Here is a 25,059-nt window from a genome sequence, read left to right as displayed (position 1 = left end):
TGAGGATTTATATAAATAATAGTGGTTTCAAGTTATTTATAAATAATTAGTACGTTCTCCTATCCTTTTGTGTTGGATTCTTCTGGTTTTTCCTATGTATGCAAGATGGCAGAGGTTATATTTAAGATGGTGAATAACACTGGAAACAAGACACCAGCTTACATGTAACCACTGCCATCACACATAAGAGAAACCAACACAAAAGGAAAGGAGAGCATGTCAAATTTCTTTATAAACAATAACATAAAAATTGTAGAACATTTTTAACCCTAACTGTCCAGACATCATTAACTGCATGTCATGAGGTTTTACTGGCTTACATTCAAAATTTTATTAAACTGTTTTTTATTTATATTATTCTAATTAGTACAGCATAAAACCTTAACCATAATACATATTTTAGTACAAGTTTTAAGTTCTAAGTTTTATTATAAGGCAGTACCTAAAACAAATTCTGAATTACTCCTAGTGTGACATCTAGACATTGTTCTTCTCTACTTTATCCACCACCTCTCCAATAAGTACAAAATTAAAATGCAAAAAAACTGTTTAATTTTTGAAGTGCCAGGAATTTGATACTGGACCTTCTAGGTGGAAATAGTATGTGCCATACACTCATATGAGCATTCCCCACTAGAACTAAAATCAATGTTTTCAGGAAGGGTATCCAGGTGTTGAAGACTGATGTGCTAGATTGACTGAGTTTTGACTTAAGTGGAGGAAGAATGTCTTTTATCCTGTTTCCTAGAAGATTGTATAATCAAGCTGGTTTTTAGAACATATGATACCACTGTAAATATCCACCCAAGAGTACAATAATATAATTATAATTAATATAATGAACACGTTACAGAATGTATCATCCAGCAAACAAGAGATGATGTTAGTAAAGTTTTACACACTTAAAACACACCTTCACTTCTTTTTTCAACACATATCCACAAACACAAGTAAATGTTCATCATTTATCATCAAAACTTTGTTAAAGAATACCAAAAACTGACATTACCGGTAACTTGGTTCCACATAACTTTACACGAGCTTTTCCTTTAACCAAGGTGGCAGCAATCTGAAGGACTATAGCTTCTACAGTATAAGCACTACTCCAACCCTATAATCGACAAAACAAACATTTACACACAATTTCAATTCATGCCCACAGAAAACGAAATAAAATGCAGTAACCAAATATTCATTAAACTTGTACCACAAGAGAGGTTGATACAAATATCCTTAGGCTAGTAATCCAAATCCCTTTCTGAAAGTAATATATTACATCACAACAATTCTTAGGTTTACCAATTTCATTTAAAATGTGCTCTTGTTTAGGAACATAGAAATGAAGCTCACCAACACTCTGGGTTGCAACTGGCAGGCTTGCAACTTTGAAGAGCCACAAGTATTGCAAGTTATTTCCCAATATAAGACCCCACAACCATTTTTTTCTTTTTGCTTAAAATAAAATATTTTATTACTGCCAGAAATTAATTCAGTGGATACCTTTACCTTTTCATGTACTATAAACAGAATATGATTTCTGGAAATATTAAGCACATAAAAGGATGTTAAACATTGATAAATTCTAAACCTCATGCAGTAGCAGCTTCACAAATACACCACCATCTCATGTTGCATCAACTTTATGAAAAACAACAAAATTTAACTGACAGTAAAATATTAGCTCTGAAGTTACTTTAGTCATTAATACTTTTAATGTTTAAATAACAGAGTAGTGTGAGACAGCCACTGCTCATGAACCAAGAATCAGGTTATGTAACACATTAAATAGTTTTAGGAATAAAACTAATATTTTCCATATGACAATGTCAAAGTGTGCATATCATGACTTATTCTTTTCTGATATGACATACAAAATTTAAACAGCTTGATTATTAATGTACACCACTAAACTTTGCTGGAAAACAGTTTATTATTTTTTTAATCAAGTGTTAACTTCATGAAGGAATATTTCAACAAATTTCATTTTTGTGTCGAGTGACAAGTCTGAGCTTCAGTTTGAATTTTCAAACTTCTAAAACAGGTTCCTGCAGTTTTCAACCAATCAGAAACACAAACTATACATAATTCTGTGCAAGAATCAAAATTTGAACAAGCTACATTCCTTACTTCTAAGATATACATAAATTTGCAAAACCATTAAAGAAGCTTTTCCCCTCTCTGACTTACAAGACTGTTTGTAATTAGCATTACAAGCTTACAGACATGCTTATAACTAATATCCAGTTTTCCTACTGTTATACTTTGCTTCATGAGAACTGCTTGGAGTGCTAGAACTTCTTCTTCAAATACATTTTTCATTTATTATTATAGATTTTTTAACAAAATTAGTGAAAATGGAAAAAAATTATAATATTCTCAGACAGGTTTAACAAACCTTTGAGAATACAAAATATAAAAAAATTGTACTAGCTCAACTACTAGTGCAGAATACAACTAGGTCAAAGGTTTTTTATGATGGCTTTATGAGAAAGATGTATCATCTGAGGCTACAAAACCTATCTGCACTTTCCATGTTTATATTTCAATCACAAACATTCTGTACTTACTATTTTAATCAAATGTCAATTTTTTTGAAACATGTAACTACAGACTGGGATCCTGAGAGTAATGATAGGCTGTATAAGAATTATATAATAAGCTTAAAACTTCATGACATAAAATATTAACCCTTTAAGTACATACATTTTGTTCAGTAATATCATAATCAGATAAGTTCAGAATCAGAATGATTGACAGTTTGTACAAGTTCAATTGTCTCTTCAAGTGTGAAAACATTGGAGTGATTTAATGTTATTTAATGATTGTTTACTCTTAACAATTTTAAACTACAAATATCACCAATGTTTTAGTCATCTAGTTTTATATAACACTGTGTGTCATGTTGAATATTAATCCTCTTAGCTTGTTTGAGCAGAAAACTCATACCACATTATGTGGTCACCATACAGCAATAAGCATGTCTAAAGCAGAGATGCCAACCATTGCGATTTGAGCGTAATCATTTTGATTTTGGTGTATACATTACGATCATACACTCATACAGACAAATATTTCGAGTTGTTGCAACTCCCAAATTATTATATATTATATAGGCCTATACAATAAAGTGATAAATTGTTCCCCCAGGGCTTGAAAGGGGTGAAAAGAAAATTTCTAGTGAGATACAAATAAATTTTGATAATAAATAAAAGATATAGTCCAAATGGCTACTTGTGATAATCATGTTTGTGCATGAAATAATAAAAAATATTTGTATCTCTGATGTCTACCAATAGTTTGAGTGAGGTGCTTTTCCATACTGGGTATGTGGGGGAAGCACTATAGTTACATCATTAGTACTTTTAAGCCAATCAGCGCTCACGTAGATGGGTATTTCTCGTTTTCTAAGTGGCACAGAAACACCAATGCAATCATTCACAAGATGGAAAAAGAGAGGCCTCGTTCATAAGATTGTCTTGTTTCTGGCAAATCTAAAAGGACTAAAACTGTGAATCAAAAATTTACGAAAGAGTATAGTGCAAAATATCCAGTCATTGCATCAAAAGTCAGTGACAGTCATGCGTTTTGTACAGTTTGTCACATTGATTTTTCTGTGGCGCGCATGATGGGATAAACGATTGTTTCAGACATGCAAAATCGGCATCTCACCAACAAAAGGCTGAGATGAAGACAAAAAATGATGCAGATAACGACATTTATGAGTATGAATTTAGAATATGAAACCATAAATACAGAAGTGATGTTCACGCAATTCGTCATTGCTCATAATTTACCCCAAGCTGTACCCGATCATGCAGGACATCTATTCAGAAAAATGTTTTGCCAGTATGTTTGTTACTCTGAACTAAATAAAAAGACATAATTTCAAAAGAATTTTTTAAAATTTATTTATTAAATACACAAAACACAGTCATAAATGAGCAATCTATAGCAGTAATAAATAATAATAATTATAATAATAATATAATAATAAACAGCTTAGAGACATTGGTCAGGCCTAGCAGCCTCAAATGATAAAGGGCTCTGTCCACAATCATTATGCTCAGTCATTTGAAATAGTTGGCATCTCTGCTAAAGGGTTAAAATGTGGTACAGTTGATGACAAGAAGGTATGCTTGCCATGTTAAAGTTATGTCAACAAGAGAAGTCACTATATTATATTGTAAGCTAAATAATTATCTTATGTGTGTAATAGAAAGAGCTGATGCAGCATTTAAAAAAATTCCTTGTACTTATAATTAAGTTTATTTTGGCCAAAGGTTAGAAACGTGGAATTCAGGAATAAGGAAGATAAAAAGAGTAGCTGCTGAATGTAAAGATATACAAGTTATTTAAACAGACTTTGAAAAAGTACATGGCAAGGACACCTTATGTTATAAACTGATAAAATGTTATATAAATAACACTGATTTCAAGTAGAAATTACATATTAAAGGATCAGTACAAACTAAGGAAAACAATAAAGATTATTTTGAATATAGCTAGTAGTCCACATGTAGAAGAAATACCATACTGGAATTCTGGTTTGTAAGCTCTTTGACGTGGGTTGTGATGGCTCCAAGTTTAATGAAGATAAGTCAATATCTAACTATCACTCCTGATGACTGTGATGTAGAATATGAACAACACAGTCCATTTTTTTTAGGGCTGTACCATTTTCACTAAAAGTTACTTTTCGTGCAACTACTTCACCTTGTATATTAATTTTTAATATTTTAATATAAAAAGTATTTTATTCTTAGCATGGAAAATACCTTTCACTCAACTTAAGAAAGCCACAGAATAAACATTTAGTATTTAGCATAAAAATGATTCTAAAAATCTGTTTAACTGTATAAAATAGACTTGTAATGTTCACTAAAAGCTTCCAATTTTTATGATGAAACACATGGTAAAGTCAAAGTTATAAAACACAGTTTCACAGTTCAAAGTTGGTCAAATCAACAAATGTCATTTTTACTGGGTTCAATAAATTTAAATGTACAAAATTATTTTAGCATATTAATATAAAAACTTTATTAAAGGTATTACAATTGATATTTTAACATATTAACTTATTCAGGGCAGCTGGTACATACCTGGATTCTTGTTTTTACAATTCTCACACAAGATGTTGGATAGTAAATTTTTGTGGTAATGTTGCCCACTGACATATACGTACCATCTGGAAGCTACAGCATCACATACAAGTTTCAGCAAATAAAGGTGTTTTTGAAAGGGGTGGATATGGATAAAAGAAATTTTTTTTGAATACTGCAAGTACTTACCTTAGAATTAAAAATCTATGAGATAAAGGCTCAAGGATGCCTTAGACTAGAAAGCCAGACAGCTGTAGGTGTACAAAGAATTTGCACACAAATAAATTATATTAGTGTATTCTTCTCTGTGCACATAAAAATGTATTTAAAATTACAATAGATACACAAGTCTCCACAAATAGTTCCCATAATGTAAACTAAATACTCATATGAACCAGACAGACAACAGAAACATACTTAACTTGGGTTTGTTATATTTGTATATTTTTTTAACCTAATTATAACCACTGACACTTCAGGCACTGAGTGAATCTCTTGAGAATTATATTATGAAAGTTTTATTTTACATAATTTTATTTGTTTGTTTTTGAATTTCACAGAAAGCTAAATGAGGGCTATCTATGCTAGCCATCCCTAATTTAGCAGTGTAAGACTAGAGGGAAGGCAGCTAGTCATCACCATCCACTGCTACCTCTTGGGCTACTCTTTTACCAACAAATAGTGGGATTGACCATTACATTATAATGTCTACATCTCTGAAATGGTGAGCATGTTTGGTGTAATGAGAATTCAAACACACAACCATCAGATTAGGAGTTGAGGACCCCTAACCAGATGGCCATCCCAGGCCCTCTGAATTTTGTTCAATTTAATAAAGTATTTCCATATTTTAACTGATCTCACAACCACCATATAAAGTCAGGAAGTAAATATATGACTACAGATTCTAAAATGAAAACATAAAAGTTTAGTCACATTTCAGTTAATTAAACATTATGTATGTATATACATTACTATTTACAAACAAGTTCTTAACTTTTTTTTAAAACATAAAATGGTAAATAAAGAAAACAATTATCTCTTCTAGTTACAACATTCCTACTCATTTGCTGTTTTTCACATGTTGCTAAGCCTTATAAAATTTCCCACTTGGAGGATGTGAAATGAAATAATTTTGTTTTAGGTTTTACATATACATTTGTATAACCAAAAAAATCACAAATTTTTTTCACTGATACAATAAATTTATGAATTTTAATAACTAAGCTGTATTTGTATCTAAGAAAAATACAAAACCTCAAATAGACTAAAGATTCAACTTACCAGCATAAAGGTGTGTCTCAAAAGAAAGAAACGATGGTACTATGTTACGTCGTCCAGAAATAAATGTCGGAATTCTCATGATGATATTTAGAAGCTGAATATTGAGTAACTTATTTTTGGTTGATTTAATCCAATGTTTGTCACTTACAAGGTGTCTTAACTGTCTGCTGTTTCAATTCAGAGTACGTTTCCTTACCCCCATGGTGGCATGGATAAGAAGGACTTTCATCTGATTTTCCTCTATGACTTCAAACTTGGACAAAAAACTACCAAAACTACATGGAACATCAACAAGATATTTGGCCAAGGATCTGATAATGAATGTACAAGTTTTGACATGGAGATAAAAGTACTGAAGACCACGAAATTCATGGAAGGAAGCCATCCTTAGATAAAAACATATTAAGAGAAGCAGTTTAGACAGATCCTCACACAACAGTACATGAGCTTGAAGAACAGCTAGACATAAGCAAATCAATCAAGCATTGCCAACCACCTGAGTACAACTGGAATGATGAAAAAATTGGATAAGTGGGTTCTGCATGAGCTGACTGAAGATCAACAAAATTGGTATTATGAGACCTGTCATGGATGACTCAAAAAAAAAAAAAACTGAATGAATTGAGAATCGAGGTTCTGCCTCATTCACCTTATTCCCCAGACATTTCCCCTACAGATTCTCATTTTTTCAAGCACTTTGACAACTTTTTCAAGAATAAACACTTTCAAAACCAGGCAGCTGCAGAAAAAGCTTTCAGGGAGTTAACTGACCGTAGAAATTCTGATTTTTACAGCAGCGGCATAAACAGCATTGTTACATGCTGACAAAAGTGTGTTGAAGCAAATGGTGCTTATTTTGATTAAAGCATGTTTTATAACACTGGTTTACTCTTTTCCAAACTTTGCAGTTTAAAAACTGCATTTATTTCTGAAAAATCTAATATTTGAAATGGCTGGGAAAATCACAAATGGGACATCCTAAGCTTTTGGTTGGTTATTCATGTTATGTACAGAAATAAGTGTATATAAGAGACCATTTCCTAAAGCCAAATGATGTGATCAGAGCCATTGTGCTTGATTCAAGAGATTAGCAATACATCAGCATACAGGAGGTTTTTATTTTATATCATAGCTTTTAAATATCAGTAATTTGACTTCCTAATTTGTATTTTGACATCACAAGCATCTAATTTGAACTATAGCTGCATTCAACTTACTACATGACACAAATAAATGTTTTGGTATGTTTGTGTAATATTTACTTTTAAATTAAGAAGTTAAATAATATATAATATGAAAACTTAAATTATAATCTACATGTTTATACCATACTTAATGAAATAAATTCATAAAATAGAAGTTACATAAAATTTTAATGCAAGTCAACAAACGTAATGACATTGCCTCTGACCCACTTACCTGTAATAGTGGAGTTAATCCATGACACAAAGTTTCAGTGTCTCACATTCAAAGTTTTATTAACAAAATGTTTGTATACACTATACCAATTAGTAATAGATAAAATCTTAGTTAATAATCTATATTTTAATAGTATACATGTTTCAAGTTCTTAACTCTATAAGATAATTTTAAAAAATGTGAATACTCCTAGTGTGACACTTTTTCTTGACATCTTTATTTTATATACCCTCCAGTAAACACAATATTAAATGTAAGTTACTTACTATAAAATTTTCATTGTTGACAAACCATAATTTTGATAGCCTTCAATTTTGTTCAGTAACATAGCTATCAAAGAGAAAAAGAGACCTCTCCGGTCACACATCACATCCTCTCTTCCAGGATATGTTAAATACTTCTTTCTTACAGTTAATCATATATCACTTATAGCCAATAGAAAGTTAAGGTTTTCATCTATCAAATAGCACATTGCATAATGCTGTGTTCTGACCATATGAAAGTCAGTTTCACTCAGATTACAATCTACATTCCACTGAAAAACATAACAACCAGCTTGGATTAATATGTAACAGTTCTTGTTGCACAGTTAAAAAGCCAGAAAAACTAAATTGGAGGTTATTGTATATTTGTTGCATGTTATTAGTCAATGTTCTTTGGTGCATTACTTAATTAACTAAACATTTAGTGCAATGCTACCAATACTGTAAAAAAACAGTTCAGTGTCCTCAACAGCAAGTAAAGTAGAAGACTTGTTAGTATTTATTTCTTGTTTATCATGTTTATTCTTTATTGTTAAAAAAGCAACTAAAATAACTGGTTGGTTGGTTTGGTGTTTTATGGCGCAAAGCAACTAGGCTATCTGTGCCAAACATCTCGTAAAATGCTAAAATTAAAGTAAAATTATTAAAATTCATAAAAGGAAATTAAAGTAAAACAAAACAAAGTTTAATTTTTGAATTAAAAAAACAAAAAAAACATAAATACCATTAAATCCAATTTATACATCTAGTCTGCAGCAATAAGATAAAAATTACAGTCATACAAGTTGTAAAAGACTTTTTATAGCATAAATATAATTATCATAACCCACCAGGAAGACTAACAGGCAAGTTCAAAAACCACCATTAGTCACCTGAAGTTGGCCTTTCTAGTCCTGGTTCTGAGTTATTTGATGTTATGGCCATTTTCTAATTTCAAATCAAACTAGATGTACTTTGATTCTTAAATGGAAATTACATAAAAAAAAGTCTTAATGTATAAATTAAAAAACTTAAATACCATTAAAGATAAATGGCCTTTAGAAAACTAAGAACATTCCTAAGATGGACAATGTCACTATCATCAATAACATTGTCTAACGTTACAGATAAACCTTGGGACAGAACATATTTAAAATGGTGTTGTTGTTCAGAGTCATAACAATGACAAGACAGTAAAATGTCAGAACAACTTTCTCTTTCAGATCCTTAAGGAAGCAAGATGGCCAAAGTCCAAGAGAGGGTTTTATTTGGAAAAGCTTGTTTTCATGTTGCTAACTACAAGTCGACTGCCAATTGGCACATAGCTGATGCTTGAATGAAACAGGCACAGGAGTGATAGTGCCAGAGCAGACAGATTTCCCTGCTGTGTCAGCAAGGTTGTTCCTGAGAATACCAATGTGGCCCGATATCCAGAAAAACTTGATAAAAGGAGATGTTAAGGAGAAATGGGCAAGTCGGTTTTGAATATCGGCAAGAACAGGATGTGAACTAACATGAAGCGATTACAGGGCCAGTTGAGAGCTAAGTGAGTCAGTATAAACAGTGCAATTTGAGTACTGCTTAGCTTCTATGTCATCCAAGGCAAGAAAAATGGGATAAGTTCAGAAGTGAACACAGAAAATGTAGAGGGGACATAGTCATCTGATTTCAAACTGTCTGTATAAATAAGAATGGAAGGATTGTTCAAAAGATGTTCAGCAAATAACAGACAGTATTCCAATCGGGAGTGTCTCAGATGACTTAAAGAAAGGTCACATCTGGGTACTGTAATAATCCATGGTAGGATGAGCTGACCAGTGGATACAGCAAATGTTATCCAAGGATAGACCCAATTCATCCAACTGCACTTGAACCCACACAAACTTAGAATCGCCTTTTAATTAAAAATTTTTTAAATAAAGATGGGCAAATGGCCATGTAACCCATATATATGGAGGTCTCACAAAATGCTATACCTCCATGTTGTATCATAAGCCTTTTCAATATCAAAGAATATTGATACAAGATGTCATTTGAGAAAGGCTTCTCCGATTGATGTTTCAAATTGAATCAGATGGTCCATGGTGGAGCACTGTCGTCGGAGCCCACACTAGGTGGGCGAGAGGAGGTTCTTTAATTTAAGGAACTAAAAAAGTTGAGCAATAACCATCCTCTCCGAGGTCTTACAGAGACAGCTCATCAAAACAACTGGATGGTAGTTTGAAGGAATCTTGGGATCCTTCCCAGGTTAGAGAAAAGTAAGATAATAGCCTGGTGCTAGACATCAGGAAAAACATTCTCCTGCCAGATCCGGTTAAAAACAATCAAGAGAATAACAAAAAAAGCAGGATATAGATGGTGCAGTATTTCATAGTGTACATCATCAGATCCAACCGATATACTGCCAGACTGATGAGGGACCAGTTTGAGTTCAACCAATGTAAAGGAATGATTATAGTCATAGAGACAATCAGCTCGAAAGAAATGAGGTGATCACTCTACCTGAGTCTTGATGGCTAAGAAGGTGGAGGAAGTGGCATAAGTGCTAGATACCCAGCAATTACTCTCACCTTCAGTATCAGTGATACTCTGGGTATCAGCTAATTACTGGCCATCAGAGAGCAAAATTGAAAGGGGGACAGAATTATACTGCCCACTGACCATTCAAATCTTGTCCCAAATGAATTTGAAACTGGTGGTAGAAGATATGCTGGTTGTGAACATAATCCAAGATTCTTTCTGCCTTTGATGTCTTATCCACCAAGTATGTGCATGGACCTTCTGGAAAGCTATGCAGTGTGAGACTGTGGAAAATCTATGAAAAGCATCCCAGGCTCAATTTTGAGCCTTCCATACCACATGGCAGGCAGAATTCCACCACGGATAAGAATATCGTGGAAAACGTGTCGAGGTTTTTGGAATACACTGAGCAGCTGCCTGTATGATACAGTCAGTTACTACTGCCACATAGTCATCTATTGATGGCTTAGAAACAATAGCAGGATCAAGTTCTGCAAGAGCAGTGAAAGAGGGCCAGTTTGCTTGATTCAGCTTCCACCTAGGCATGCAAGTTGGGTGGCATTGACTACAGCCAGTTTCTCTCAAAATTATAGGAAAATAATCACTGCCTCATGAGTTATTGTCAACCCTCCATTAAAAGTGGGAGAACAGTGAATCTGTGTAAACTGAGAGATCAATAGCAGTAAAGGACAGACTAAGTGCATGAAAATAAGTATAAGAACCAATACTGAAAAGAGAAAGGTTGTGATTAGAGAGCAAATGCTCTATGGAACGACACCTCCCAATCAATATCAGCACTTCCCAGAGATTATGTCTATTACAGTACCCCAGGATCAAAAAGGGAGATGGCAACTGTTCAATGAGAGCATCAAGGTCTGATTGATCATAGGTCTCTCCAGGCAACAGGTAGAGAAAACAATGTGTTTGTGTTTTTCTTATAGCAAAGCCACATAAGGCTATCTGCTGAGCCCACCGAGGGGAATCAAACCCCTGATTTTAGCGTTGTAAATCTGGAGACATACCGCTGTACTAGCGAGGGACAGAGAAAACAAACAGTGATGGTACAACCCAAGGAAATACAGATGGCTACAGCCTCTAAAGGTGTGTCGAGTGCAAATACAGGGTTGGCACACTGATCAACCAACAGTGCCATCCCTCCTCTGCACTCGTCTATTACACAGCCTGTTTTTTCTGCACAAAGAAAACTGCTGAAAGGTGACTGTATCAAGCAGGTTTCAGAAATATTTCCTGTAAGAAAAGACATACAGGATGGTAGGAAGCAATCAGTGCTTTGATGTCATCCAGATTAGAACGTAAACATTGACAGTTCCATTGTATCAGGGCAGTCTTTTTCATTTATGTGTAGGCAAATTGGGTGGAGCCCTTTGTTTAAGGCCACGTCTTTTTTCTTTATTGTCTTTGTTCAGAGGAAGTCTGTCGACCTCTATGGATCTTGTCCTGGGTTGATTCAGCAGGTCTTTGCTGTTGGAAGAGGATTCCAGTGACTGAGAGTAGGAAGTGGATCTTGGGATTTGGTGGAATGTATGTTAGGGATAGAGATGGGTGTTGAAGATGATTCATCAACGTTTTTAACCATGGAGGTCAAAAGACTTTTCTTTTGGTTTGAGAATGATTCTTTTGGAGGCATAGATAGATCTGTCTGCACTCCCATTGTAGTAGTGGAATGAGGTACTACAGCATACATCTGAAATGAAGTGGTGGATGATAACTTTTGAGCCTCAGGATAAGTAATGTTTTGAACTATTTTCAAATGCTGCACCTCTTTTTCTTCCAACCATTTAGGGCAAGAACGAAAGTAGGATGGGTGAGAGTCATTCCAATTGACACAATGAGGGTCCATTTCACACTCATAGGCATTGTAGTCTTTGCCACTGCAGAAAGCACACGTCAAGGAACCACGACATGACATCTCCAAGTGACCAAACCACTGACACTGGCTCTACATTGCAATTAAGATAACCTGCCTTCATTGTGGCAGATGGACGTGGTGATGTAAATGTCAGAATGAGGACATTGTTTGGCATCATAATTCTATCTTTGCAAGTGGAGATGTGCCTCACTGCAGAACCTCCTTGGGTGGAGATACCAGCAAGAATCTCTGACTTGGGGATGTTCTTCAAATCCCTCTCAACAATAATTCCTCATGATGATTTCAAAGTAGCATGAGGTGTAACCTCAATACGTATATCCCCAATCGTCTTTGAATGCAAGAGAAGTTCACTGTGTTTAGATGTTGATGTTTCCACCAATATGTCACCAGAGCAAAGCTTCTTTACTGACTTTGGAGAGCCAGAAAGTCCCTCTAGTCCCTTCTGAATGAAAAATCTGCCCTAAAGGTTTGTTTGAAAAAGAATGTATTATAAGAAAACGAGGTACAAGTGTCAGAGATGTTGAAGATTGCTGCTCAGAATCTTCTAGATGTGGATGTTTACCTATGGACTGTTTCTTCACTATTTCATTTAAGTTTTTATTTGGAGGATCCATAATAATAAAAAAAATTTTTGGTGCCCACTGACCCCACCCACCATAGAGCCGTACGAGGGGATGCACTACAATGTAAAGGTTTTGTGAGCACTACACCTAAACACCAGCATCAGATACAATGTGCACAACACCTGTTGAGAACATCCAATACTGGTACTTGGTTGACCCTAGCCCAAGTGGACCAGCTGACTGACCCAAGGCCATCCATCGACAGTAATTAGAGGCCAAAGTGGTGTGTTAGAGTTGGACCCCTCAACCACCATGATCCTCTCCTTCCCTTCACAGGTCACCACGCACAGCAAGCATATGGGTGGATGTTTAAATCCCAGAGAAGGTAAACTGAAAGAACAGAACTTTCCCTGGGAGGTCCCCCTCACCACATACAGGAATCTGCACAGAGAGGAACTAAAATGAAAAAAAAACAGCTTTTCTTTAAGTTGGTTAATATAAGATTAGTTAAAATAAAATAAATAAATAAATAATAATAATATCAAAATTATTTCATGTGGCAAGCAGTACATGCGTGATGTAATTCATAAGCATGTGTTACAAGTAATTTAGAACTTATAGAGGCACAGACAGTAGCTAGGCACATTTCAAAAGGCAATAAAAGTTAATTATGAACAGATATATACTGTTACAAACCTGGAGCTAATTAGGATAAACAAATGTAGTTTCATGTTACAATCTTAAGTCATTCTTGAAAGGAAAAAAGTAATTTAAATTTATTGCAATTTATTTTTGGTGGTTACAAATTTGGTCAAATTGACTGAGCTTTTAAAGAAATAGAGCAGAGAAATATAAAACAATGTTTTACTAAAAGCAAAATGTTTGAAATGTATTTAGAAGGTTTTAGTAAATCTGAAATTTCTGAGATGATAGAAAGTATTTTTAATCTCAACATGAGAGTTATTTAGCACATGGACTTTTCAAAACAAATATTCAGTATATCTATGGGCAAATCTTTATTTTAGTTTATTAAAAATATTGTACGAAAATAAAATCTATAAAGAGTTTGAAAGACTACAAAGAGGTCACACATCATTAGTCAAATTGACTGAACATGTGCTTAGAGAGTAAGAGAGATAACAGTTGTTTTGAAAGTTATATGGCTGTTTGTGTCACTTCTCTTGTAGAAAACATTTTAAGGTGAAATGAATAACAAGAGCATTTCTAGATGACATACTATTAAATAAAAGAACCAACATGAATCCACAATGGAATTCTAGCCTTAGGATACATTCAAAGACATTTTAATACAAGTCAAAAGAGATAATTATCTTTACACAATTCATTATCTATGCCTCACTTACAATACTCTTTACAGTTTGTTCCCCCTTACTACAGAAAAGACTGAATTAATCAAAAGGATTCAGAAGAGGGCTATTAGGATGTCTTCAGAAATGGAAGGGTTATTTTAGAGAAACAGATTAGAAATTCTTCAACTTATTTTCTTTTGGGGGAAGAAGTGTGAAAAGTGCTTTTATTAATGGTTAGAAAATTATATGAAAGGCTGATAGAATACAATACTCCAATTTCAATGATATATTCAGAAAATAAAGGGATTAAAGCATTAAATGACACAAGTTAAAAATTTGGAGAAGATGGGATCCAATTAACAAGTTTTATTCATTTTTTAATAGAGTGGTTAGTTTATCAAATGAGTGGAGGCCAGCATCTTACAAAAGGAATCAAACATTTCCTAAAAACTGAAATGGATTTAATATTCACTTTTATCTCTTGAAGGTGTGTGTTTGTGTGTTTTCGTCCAGCAAAGCCACATGGGGCTATCTGCTGAGCCCACCAAGGGGAATCGAACCCCTGATTTTAGCATTGTAAATCTGTAGACATACCGCTGAACTAGCGGGGGGCATCTCTTGAAGGACCAAGTAACAAATGCAATTTGTATATGAAAGTTGTAATCCTGTATCCACTGAAACTTTCATCTCTGTTACCAGATATTATTGTTATAAATTACAACCATGAAAATGGTTCACCCACAGTGAATTTCTTCATATGTTAGATATCATTACAGTTTATGTACCTACCATTTTTGCTCAGTTATTTTTTTTAACAAGAAGTATTTTGATCAGGAATTTAATTTAAAAAAAAAAAGAGTAAAATTTACGTTTCACATAAATTCATCAAAAAAAACTGACAGAAATAATATATTTACTTACTAAAATAGTGTTTTATTTTATCTGGTTTTATAAAAGTTTTGATCCGACCATTCTTAAAGTGTACCTAGAAAAGATAACTGTTCTTTATTCCTATTAATATTTTTCACCTGCTTTGTCAGTAATTCCATACAGATGGCACCACCTCCAAGGACATAACCTCCAGATATGATTGGGTGGACAACTCTAACAAATGGAGGCTCAAAAGGGAAGGTTTCCTGCCAGAAGAATTTTTATAGAAGTCAAAGAAGTACCAACCATCATCATCATTTTCATTTAGTTTTACAAATATACATTTTATGAGTTTTAATCACAAGTTAAACTAATTCAGTTCTGAAACATACAGAAAAATATTTTCAACCAAAATTTAATGTAAACTCCATCAGTAATCTGAGCTCAGATAAAGGAAACAATATATAATCTGCTTAAACTACATAACAAATGGAAAGACTATATCTTCATTCCTTTGTTGTTCTTAATTTAGTTAGTGTTTTTAAAGCTAATTTATACTGAATATGAAGGAATTTACATCCTCTTATTGCTTTTTAAATGAAATTTCACATTATTGTTTTCATATCGAGGATGGACAGACAGACAGACATACTTAAAGTGAGAAGTTTAAACATTTTTGTTGATTTTAATAAACTAATGATTTTTGTTTTTTTTACATAAAATATGAGTGATTTTTAAAAATAATTTCATTGTTCCTCTACTAACACTATCCATACTTTAAAAATTATAAAAAGTATATTTTAGTTGTTATAATAAATCAAATTTGTTATCTATTTTTTTCTGGGTGAGGTGCGACCAAACTCCTTGGAACCAATATTGTTTGGCAAACTGAAGATACTGCCATAAGGTTCAAATAACCAGGTACACTTACATACACAAGTATTTGGTAAGTAAAAAAATGTTTTCACTATTTCTAATTGTTCATTTGCAAAATAGAAGTTAGAGCTTCAACTTTATGACAGCACAACATATTATGACATAACCTGCATAAAATGAAACAACATGGAAATAATTTCAGTTTTATAAAAACTATTTGAACAATCAATATATTTCAATGAGTAATGTTACTCATTACTGACAACTATGATTGGAAAGTAACACAATAATTACTGAAAAATAAATCTGAACTAATAAAAAAATCTTCAGATCTAAGAAGTCTGTACACAAAACAAAAATCAGACTTTTTAATTAAATATTTTTACAACAGATTTGTCCACGAATATATATAATAATTTCTATATACTAGTCCCAGTGCAAACTGGTTTTCACATTAAAAGTACTTTTCTTCATTTCAGTAATCTATGAAGTAAATTTCATGTATATTTAAAGTAAAACATTATATTTTATCTGTTATTTTCTCATAACACTACTCATAAAACTTTTCTCATAAAACTACTATTTTATGAATTTATCAAGTTTGGTATCAAAGTGTAGATTATAATTTAAAATTAAACATTTATAGAATACACCTAAACATTGATTTTCTATGTCATGTGGTGTGTTGAATACAGAACTGGTTCAAATTAGTTACTTGTGATGTCAACATACAAAGTCTAATAGTTCTGTATCAATTAGGATATTAAATTTTTTAAAAGACAGAATATAAAATAAAACTTCCTATTTTTTCTACATGCTGACATATTGCCAATCTACTGAACCAAACATAGTGGCTATGCTCATCTTCCTTGATTTTTGGAAATGGTCCCTTACATAAACTTAATTTATATGTCGTATAATAACATATAAAGTGGTGTTCTCAGCCATTTTCAAGTATTACAATCTCATCTCATTCTTTCAATACAAAATTTCAAGCTAGTAAGTTGAATCTTTAGAATTCTCAACATATAATATTTTTAGACCCAAATACAACTTAGTTACTAAGGCTGATATATTATAGTGGCATTCTGTGGTATTGATACAGTAATTTATGATTTGTTTTGGTTATTCAAATGTATATATAAAAACCTAAAAAAGATTCTTTCATTTCACATCCTTCAAGTGTGAAATTTCTTAAGGCTTAGCAACTAACAACAAGCAGCTGCTGAGTACACAGATGGTAACTAGAAGAAATAACTGGTTGACTTACTTAATTATTAAAACTTATTTGTAAATAGTAATAATTTATATACATATATAATGTATTATAACTGGAATGTGACTGCATCTTATGAAATACTAGTCCACTAAAACACAGCCAAGAAGGTCACTTTTATATTATTGGATATGGTAACATGAACGTACACATTTCTCACCATTCTAACTTCTATCATGTTACTCAGTAATGGCTGAAAGGTTAATATAACAAAAATAATAAATATATGTGAATATGTAATGTCATGACATCATAGCTGTTTGTGTTGGGGTTATAACATGTAGTCATTTTAGAGAGAAAAAAATCATTTATATTTATTTTCTAATTTTTTATGGTGCTTCTGAGATTGTTTTAATCTGTTGAGCACAGAAATTCTGATCACTGTGAAAATAACAGATAAAATATAAAGTTTTTTCATAAAAATCATTTGATAATTATTAGAATGTTATAAATATTTTACAGGTGAAATCTGAACATTTTCTGATACATGAAAGTATTCTTATTCTTAAAATGTAAATAGTCAACATTCTCAAAGAAAACACTTAACAATAAATTCTTTAATTAAATCATCTTTATTTGATTCAAAAACCTGATATTTAGTGTAAGAAAGCCTTACCAATAGCCTGCAAAATTCAGTCAAAATATGGGTACATATTAAAAAATCATTGTTTAATTACTTTCATGTTACAAGATGGGTGGATTCCACCCAACCTATAATGAAAAGGTTGACTGGACATTCAATGTTTCACTAATTTCAGCTTTTTTCATTTCTGTGCTTCTACAAATTTATTTCAAATAATTGCAGCTTTAAAGAAGGCCTACAAGTAATTAAACTACTCAGTTAACTAGGAATGTAAACGTATAGAATCAATTAGGCTAACAACTACCTAAGTAAGCTCACAAAAGGTTATATGTGCTGTTCCAACCAAAATATTGAAATTTATTTCTTAGTGATACAAGTCCACAGACATGTCACTCATGTATGTGTAGTGTGTGTGTGTAGGGGGGGGGGAGAAGAAACACATAATTCACAACTCACTGATAAACAGTTTACCACCACAATCAACTGTGTATAAATCCTTTATAGACATAAATTACAATTCAAATTTCTTTCATGAACAGCCTATTATAATGATGAACCAAGTCTAATCCCCTGTAGACATGATTCATAATTCTTCATATTTAACAACTTCCCACCTTGATCAACTTAGTTTAACATCCTATAGACATATACCATAATCCCCAATTCACTGAGTAATAGTCCATCATTACAGTCATCCGAGTTTAATAAACTATATATGTTATTGTAATCCCCAGTTCATTAAGTAACAGATTACTTACACAGTTAATCATGTTTAATCCCCTATAAGTATACATCACAATCCCCTGTCTATTGAGTAACAGGTTACTTCCACAGTTAATAATGTTTAATCCCTTATAGGAATATATCACAAGCCCCAGTGTATTGAGTAACAGCCTAATTTTGTAGTCATCTGAGTCTAATCCTCTATGGGTATATATTATCATTAACAAAGCATTGTCACACTCTAAAATGGCACAAAATTACTGAAATATATTGTAATGTTTTTAAATAAATTTTGAATGTTAAAATTTACTACAAGAGTGATGTTACTCTCTGAAAAGTATAAGAAATAATAGGATGTCAAAAATTCTGTGTCATTGTAATGAAACATTTCATGCAGACAATATGGATGTTTTAAAGAGTTGAAATAAATATGAAACATGAACTTCAAATTAATACAAGAAATATAATTGTTAAAAGCTGCCTCCAAATGTTTAGAAATTATGTACCATGTTTTTGCAACTAGTGTGAGATAAATTTGTGAATTTACAAGTGATTTTATACTCAGCAGAAATTTGTACTCAAGATAATTGTAAGACCAAGGCACCTACTGTTTGTAGCCCTATCAGCCATACAAGTTAAACCAAAAGTCAGATAAATTATAGATATATAAAAGTTTTGGTTTGAAATTCCATAAGCCCTAAGCACTGTGGTTATTGTACCTAATAAATAATTAAGCCCTAAGGAGAACCTTGAAATTAGGGACACCTTTCTAATTGCATCCAAATACTCTCTAGACAAAGATTCCCTTAACATCAGAAATTAGCTATACAAAAACGGCTTCCATACTGACAGTAACAAATTTCAGAATTTAACACCCCTTTTCTAGGATGTGTTCAGACCACATGTTTTTGTAAGTTGTACATTGCTATGACATGGAGCATTATTGACAGGAGGTATTTGGGGTATGGATTAGCTGTTCCATTGTTTTCTTTATTATTGGTTAAAGTTTCAAAGTACTTCTCTTCAGAGTTTTGAGTGCTCAACATTTCACACTTAGTTTCTGTGTTTATTTTACTTTCAATAACTGAAATAGAAATCCGCTGGGAATAAAGCAACAAATCACCACTTGTGTCATCAAATTATTTATGTGACACTGTAATACAACAGAACACAAACACACACACCCACACAGGAATCAGTCAACTTGATCCCTCCTCTGAGAACATGATATGGAATTAATCAGCTTATATATCCTACAGTATTTACAATGAGTATTCCTTAGAATACATTTTGAATCTGTGAAAACATTTATTACAGTATGTGGTTCAGAGCTGATCCAATAAATATTGCAAGTGTATGAACACTGATCATCCTTCTCAAATGTTTAGAATTTAGCAGTACACCAAGACATGAATAAAAAAGATAAACTGTCCACTTTACTGAATGCCTGTATAGACACTAAATGTTAGGTCCTTATTCCAGAATAAATGAGGTGCTAGTTACTAGAAGGTTTATTTTGATTACAACTAATATAGAAAAGAAAGAGATTAAAATCATTTGTTCTTAATAGCATGGTGCCAGCTGTTGTGATATGCTTGTTAATCAATCTTATACTGTATCAAGCAGGTGGATGAAGGGTTAAATACACACCTCATTATACCATACCTTATAAATTTTATTTAAGAAAATCCTTCATTAATACATGCATATACTGTACCTTTCATAATAATAAATGAGAAATACTTACATTAAACAAAATATTAAGAAGAATATAATCTTTTCCATCTTTCTCCTTCAACTGTGCCAAGTCATTATGTAATGGACTATCTGGATCAACCATAAGCAACTTAACATTCCATTCATACAAACTGTCATTCACCAAGTCAACAGTAAATACACCTGAAAAGTAAAAATCAGTGACTTTAGGTGATTAAAAAAAAGGGGGGGAGAGAAGAAAAAAAAGGTTCTAATTTAATTTTAAATCATACATATGACAGTAACAATACACCCTTCCAGATATTAGTGGTGGCACTATCTTTACATATGAGAGTAACAATACACCCTTCCAGATATTAGTGGTGGCACTATCTTTACATATGACAGTAACAATACACCCTTCCAGATATTAGTGGTGGCCCTATCTTTACATATTACAGCAACAATACACCCTTTCAGATATCAATGGTGGCATTATCTTTACATATGACAGTAACAATACATTCTTCCAGATATTAATGGTGGCACTATCTTTACATATTACAGTAACAATACACCCTTCCAGATATTAGTGGTGGCACTACCTTTACATATGACAGTAACGATACATTCTTCCAGATATTAGTGGTGGCCCTATCTTTACATATGACAGTAACAATACAACATTCCAGATATTAGTGGTGGCACTACCTTTACATATGACGGTAACAATACATCCTTCCACATATTAGTGGTGGCCCTATCTTTACATATGACAGTAATAATACACCATTCCAGATATTAGTGGTGGCCTTATCTTTACATATGACAGTAAGAACACACCCTTCCTGATATTAGTGGTGGCTCTCTCTTCTCTTAATTTTCACAAAGAGATTTCATTTTAAATCAAGTTCATAAATTGTAATATTTGTATAATCTGGAAGATTATTTTGAAACTTTAATGGAAAATAAACAAGCTGTATATTTAACTCATATAAACATGAAGTTACTCATTTTCTGCTAATAATACACCACAAAAATTGATTCTTTTCTGAGTGCCAGGTTCCCATTGTGACTAAACATTATTATTGTTCCTTGTATTTTCTCCCATTTTATTGATGCACAGGACTCTGCAAGATAAAACTCAAATCTAGAACAGTTCTGGACTCTTGCAAGTGTAAAACTATTTTTGCATTTGAGTCATAAATCAAATTTTTGTTTCTTAAATCTTAAATGTTTTTTTCAGGTATGAAGTGCTGCAGTTGCACAACATGTTACTAATTTCCTGCTATTTTGTTTTTCTTCTTTCTCTCAATGCAATCAATCAGTGCATGTGTTAGATGGAAGCAAACAATGCTATCAAGTGGTTGTTGATAATATGTGATTATTAGTACGCACTTGTTGCTGTAAAATAAATAAATATATGTAGTCTCATTTCTATTTTCAAACATTAGTGAAGTTAAGTTAAGCCTACCTGACTACTATATCTAAAAATATTTGTTGAGGCCTGTATACTGTAACCCTTTTATATACATCAAAACTGTGTTAAGACTTTTAAGTTCTGGACAAATGATATCTACTTTTTATTTAAGAGTCAAAATGTAAAATGGCATTCAATTTCCTACAAAGGCAAGAGAAACACTGACTACCTCATTCATCTTTATTATGTTTACTGGAAAGAAACAGTGATCAGTTAAAAACTAAAAAATAAAGAGCCTGAAGAAATGTCAAATATCTCTTAAATTTCCTGAGTATGTTCACAAAAGTCATGATTTAATCATAACTGAACCAACTTTCAGTGATCACAATCACTCTATTAAAGCTTACCAGAGCCAAAGAACTTCTGAACTAGTTAAAACAGAGAACAATGTATAGAAATATTACAATGCAAATCTGATCACACTAGCCTGCTGCAATTTGCACTCTACTTCCATCATTTAGACAATATAGGAAACAAAAATTGCAAAACATTCATTAAACACATCAACAATTTCCTTAAAAGTTCACAATAACTTCTGAGAACATTACAGACCACTCACACTGTATATACTAAGAAATATGACTCTTACCATTATCAGCTGGTTACAAATTAAAAAAACAACAAGATGTAACCCACATGCCAAAACTGAGTAATTATTAAGTGTTAATGAACTACATGGAGTAATAAATTGACAACTGTTTAAATGTTTTAATTTCATTTACTGGTTAAGTATAACTGGTTAACCACACTCAAAACTTTTACAAATAAAAAATTTAATAAAGCATATTTCTTAATATATCCTGTATGAAAATATTTTTTTCTTTTTCTATATACAGAATGCCTCAAGAACAAAAAAATTAATTTTTAATATAAAACAATACCTCAGTAATTTCATGAGCGTTCAAACAAGTGAAATAAAAAGTAATACTGTTTGAAAATTATTTTAAAAAAATATGAATCTTTTCCCATGCACATAAACCTTTGAAAACCTGTTTTAATACAAATGGTGTGAATGACATACTTAATTAAATAAAAAACTATTGGTACAGATAGAAGTTTTAAGGTTGATAGCATTGAACACATAGGAAAGAAAAAAAATCAGATTTCATATTGCAGTGTACTACTTTAGGTAGTACTTAGAAGAAAATTAAAAATATTCCAAAATGGTTCCTTTTAAGTTATCAGGTAAAAATATTTCAAGCCCAATTCATGTAATGATAATAAATTACCTTATTTCCTCACTTGATTTTTCTACAAGGCTAAATACTCAGGCTTGAAATGTGCTTTACACCTACGTTAACTAATGTGAAACAAATCATGGTAACTGATTCACTGCTTTATATTGAAAATATTTTTCTACATAAACTAATGACATTTAATGATCATCTTTATAATCTTTATTCAAATGTGCTAGAACAAAACTTGATGTCATACCTTTGAACTTTAAACTTAGCCTGCCTTTATGACCAACAGCTCTCTCAAGTTAACAGACAAATACTATAAAACTATGTAGCTTATAATAACAATTTTGTGTAATCAGAGTATAAATGACATTACAAAATATATAGCTTATGACAATAATGTTGTATAACCAGGGTATAAATTACATTATAAATCTACATAGCTTATAATAATAATGTTATATAACCAGGGTGTAAATTGCATTATTAATCTATATAGCTTATAACAATAATGTTGTATAACCAAGGTATGTTTGCAAAAGTCCTGATTTTTCCTATTAACGTAAAGTAGGTGTGGAATATCAAAGATTTTTTGACACAGGGTTACAATACATGATATGATATAAATGTCAAACTAAACATGACTTAAAATATTATTTCAATAAACATAACAAAAAGATATGTTATGTATATTCATCAGTTGAATATACTTTCAAATTACATCAGCTGACGTGTTGGTATGAAACTCAAATTTTACACCGGAGAACCTTCTAAAATGTCGAAAGTTGCACAACTTATCACTGATTATAGGTTGACAGTTATTAAAGCTGAACTACTAATTTTCTGTACAAAATAGTATTTATAACTTCCCTTAACCTTTCATAGATGGGTTACAGGTCAAAGGTAATGTCCTCGTGTGTTGACTTACATTCAAAATGAACTACTATTTCATGAATTTCTGTTAACATGTTTGAAATCAAATGGAAGATTATAATTCAAATTTTGGTATTATGCAATATTCAATTTCTTCATATTAAAAGTAAATATTGAAAAAACACAAACACTGATTTTTATGGGTCACGTGGTATGTTGAATGCAACAATAGTTCAAATTAGATTTTTGTGATGTTAAAATACTAAGTCTATAGTTTTCTATGAATTAGGAACTAAACTTACCAATATTTACAATCTAGAATATAAAATAAGAACCTCATATCTTTTCATTTTGCTAATATGTGGCTTATGTATTGAATTAAAGAGAGTGGACCTGTGGACTTACCTTTTTCCATTTTTGAAAACAGTCCATTATATACAATTACCTCAACATATGATATATGAATAACAAATGGACAGCTTAGAATGTTCCCCTAGTGATTTTGTCTGCCATTTTAATGTGTGAGATGCCCATCTTGTTCTCTCCAACCAAGATTTGCAGGAGATAGTTTGTGTCTTTAGTTTGCTCGAAATGTCTTATTTTTTAGACCTAAGTACAACCTAGTTACTAAGCCCAATAAATTATAGTGAAACTATACTGTATTTATGTAATAATTTATAAATTTTTGCTTATTCAAATGCATGTACAAAACCTAAACAAATTTTGTTTCACATCCTCCACATGAAACATTCTGAAAGGTTTAAAAGCCTATTTCAAGCAGGGACTGCATACAAAGTAACTAAAAAGAGATAACTTTACTTCTTTATTTACCTTTGTATGTTTTAAGAAAAGTATAATAACTTATTTCTAAATACTAATACTCTATACACATATGTAATGCATAAATAATTGAAATGCGAGTGTGTATTACAAAACACAGCCATGAAACTTAAGTTTACTGTCTCTTCAACATCAGAAGGCAACCCATTCCAGAGACCAACCACCCTGTTGGAAAAATAAAACTGTATTAGTGTATTTGTGTTCTCTAGTTCTACTATTCCTACCATTTCGTATGAAAAAAGATGATGCATCTACACTATTGATTCCCTTTAGAATTGTAAACTCCTCAGTCAGGTCCCCCTTCACTACTTCATTTTCAAGAAAAATAATTTCA

The 25,059-nt window shown here is 32.1% G+C and overlaps 1 protein-coding gene across 7 annotated transcripts in view; it reads right to left on the bottom strand.

The window, feature by feature from the left end:
• LOC143247042 (ubiquitin-conjugating enzyme E2 Q1-like) overlaps positions 1-25,059 on the bottom strand; it is an 87,030-nt gene that overhangs the window by 4,825 nt on the left and 57,146 nt on the right. For 4 of the 7 annotated variants that reach the window (XM_076494364.1, XM_076494357.1, XM_076494360.1 and 1 more), the window contains exons 6-8: positions 20,404-20,555; positions 15,357-15,464; positions 1,010-1,111 (exon numbers count right to left, since the gene is read on the bottom strand). In XM_076494364.1, coding sequence (XP_076350479.1) covers positions 1,010-1,111; positions 15,357-15,464; positions 20,404-20,555 — 362 coding nt within the window. Of the gene's footprint in view, position 1; positions 745-1,009; positions 1,112-15,356; positions 15,465-20,403; positions 20,556-25,059 lie in introns of those variants that run through there. The other 3 variants (XM_076494358.1, XM_076494363.1, XM_076494361.1) reach the window with 2 other exon arrangements.

Source organism: Tachypleus tridentatus, chromosome 3, assembly GCF_004210375.1.
Source record: "Tachypleus tridentatus isolate NWPU-2018 chromosome 3, ASM421037v1, whole genome shotgun sequence".
NCBI lineage: Eukaryota > Metazoa > Arthropoda > Merostomata > Xiphosura > Limulidae > Tachypleus > Tachypleus tridentatus.
The sequence above is the reverse complement of the archived record's forward strand: the minus strand, read 5'-3'. Positions and strand labels throughout refer to the sequence as shown.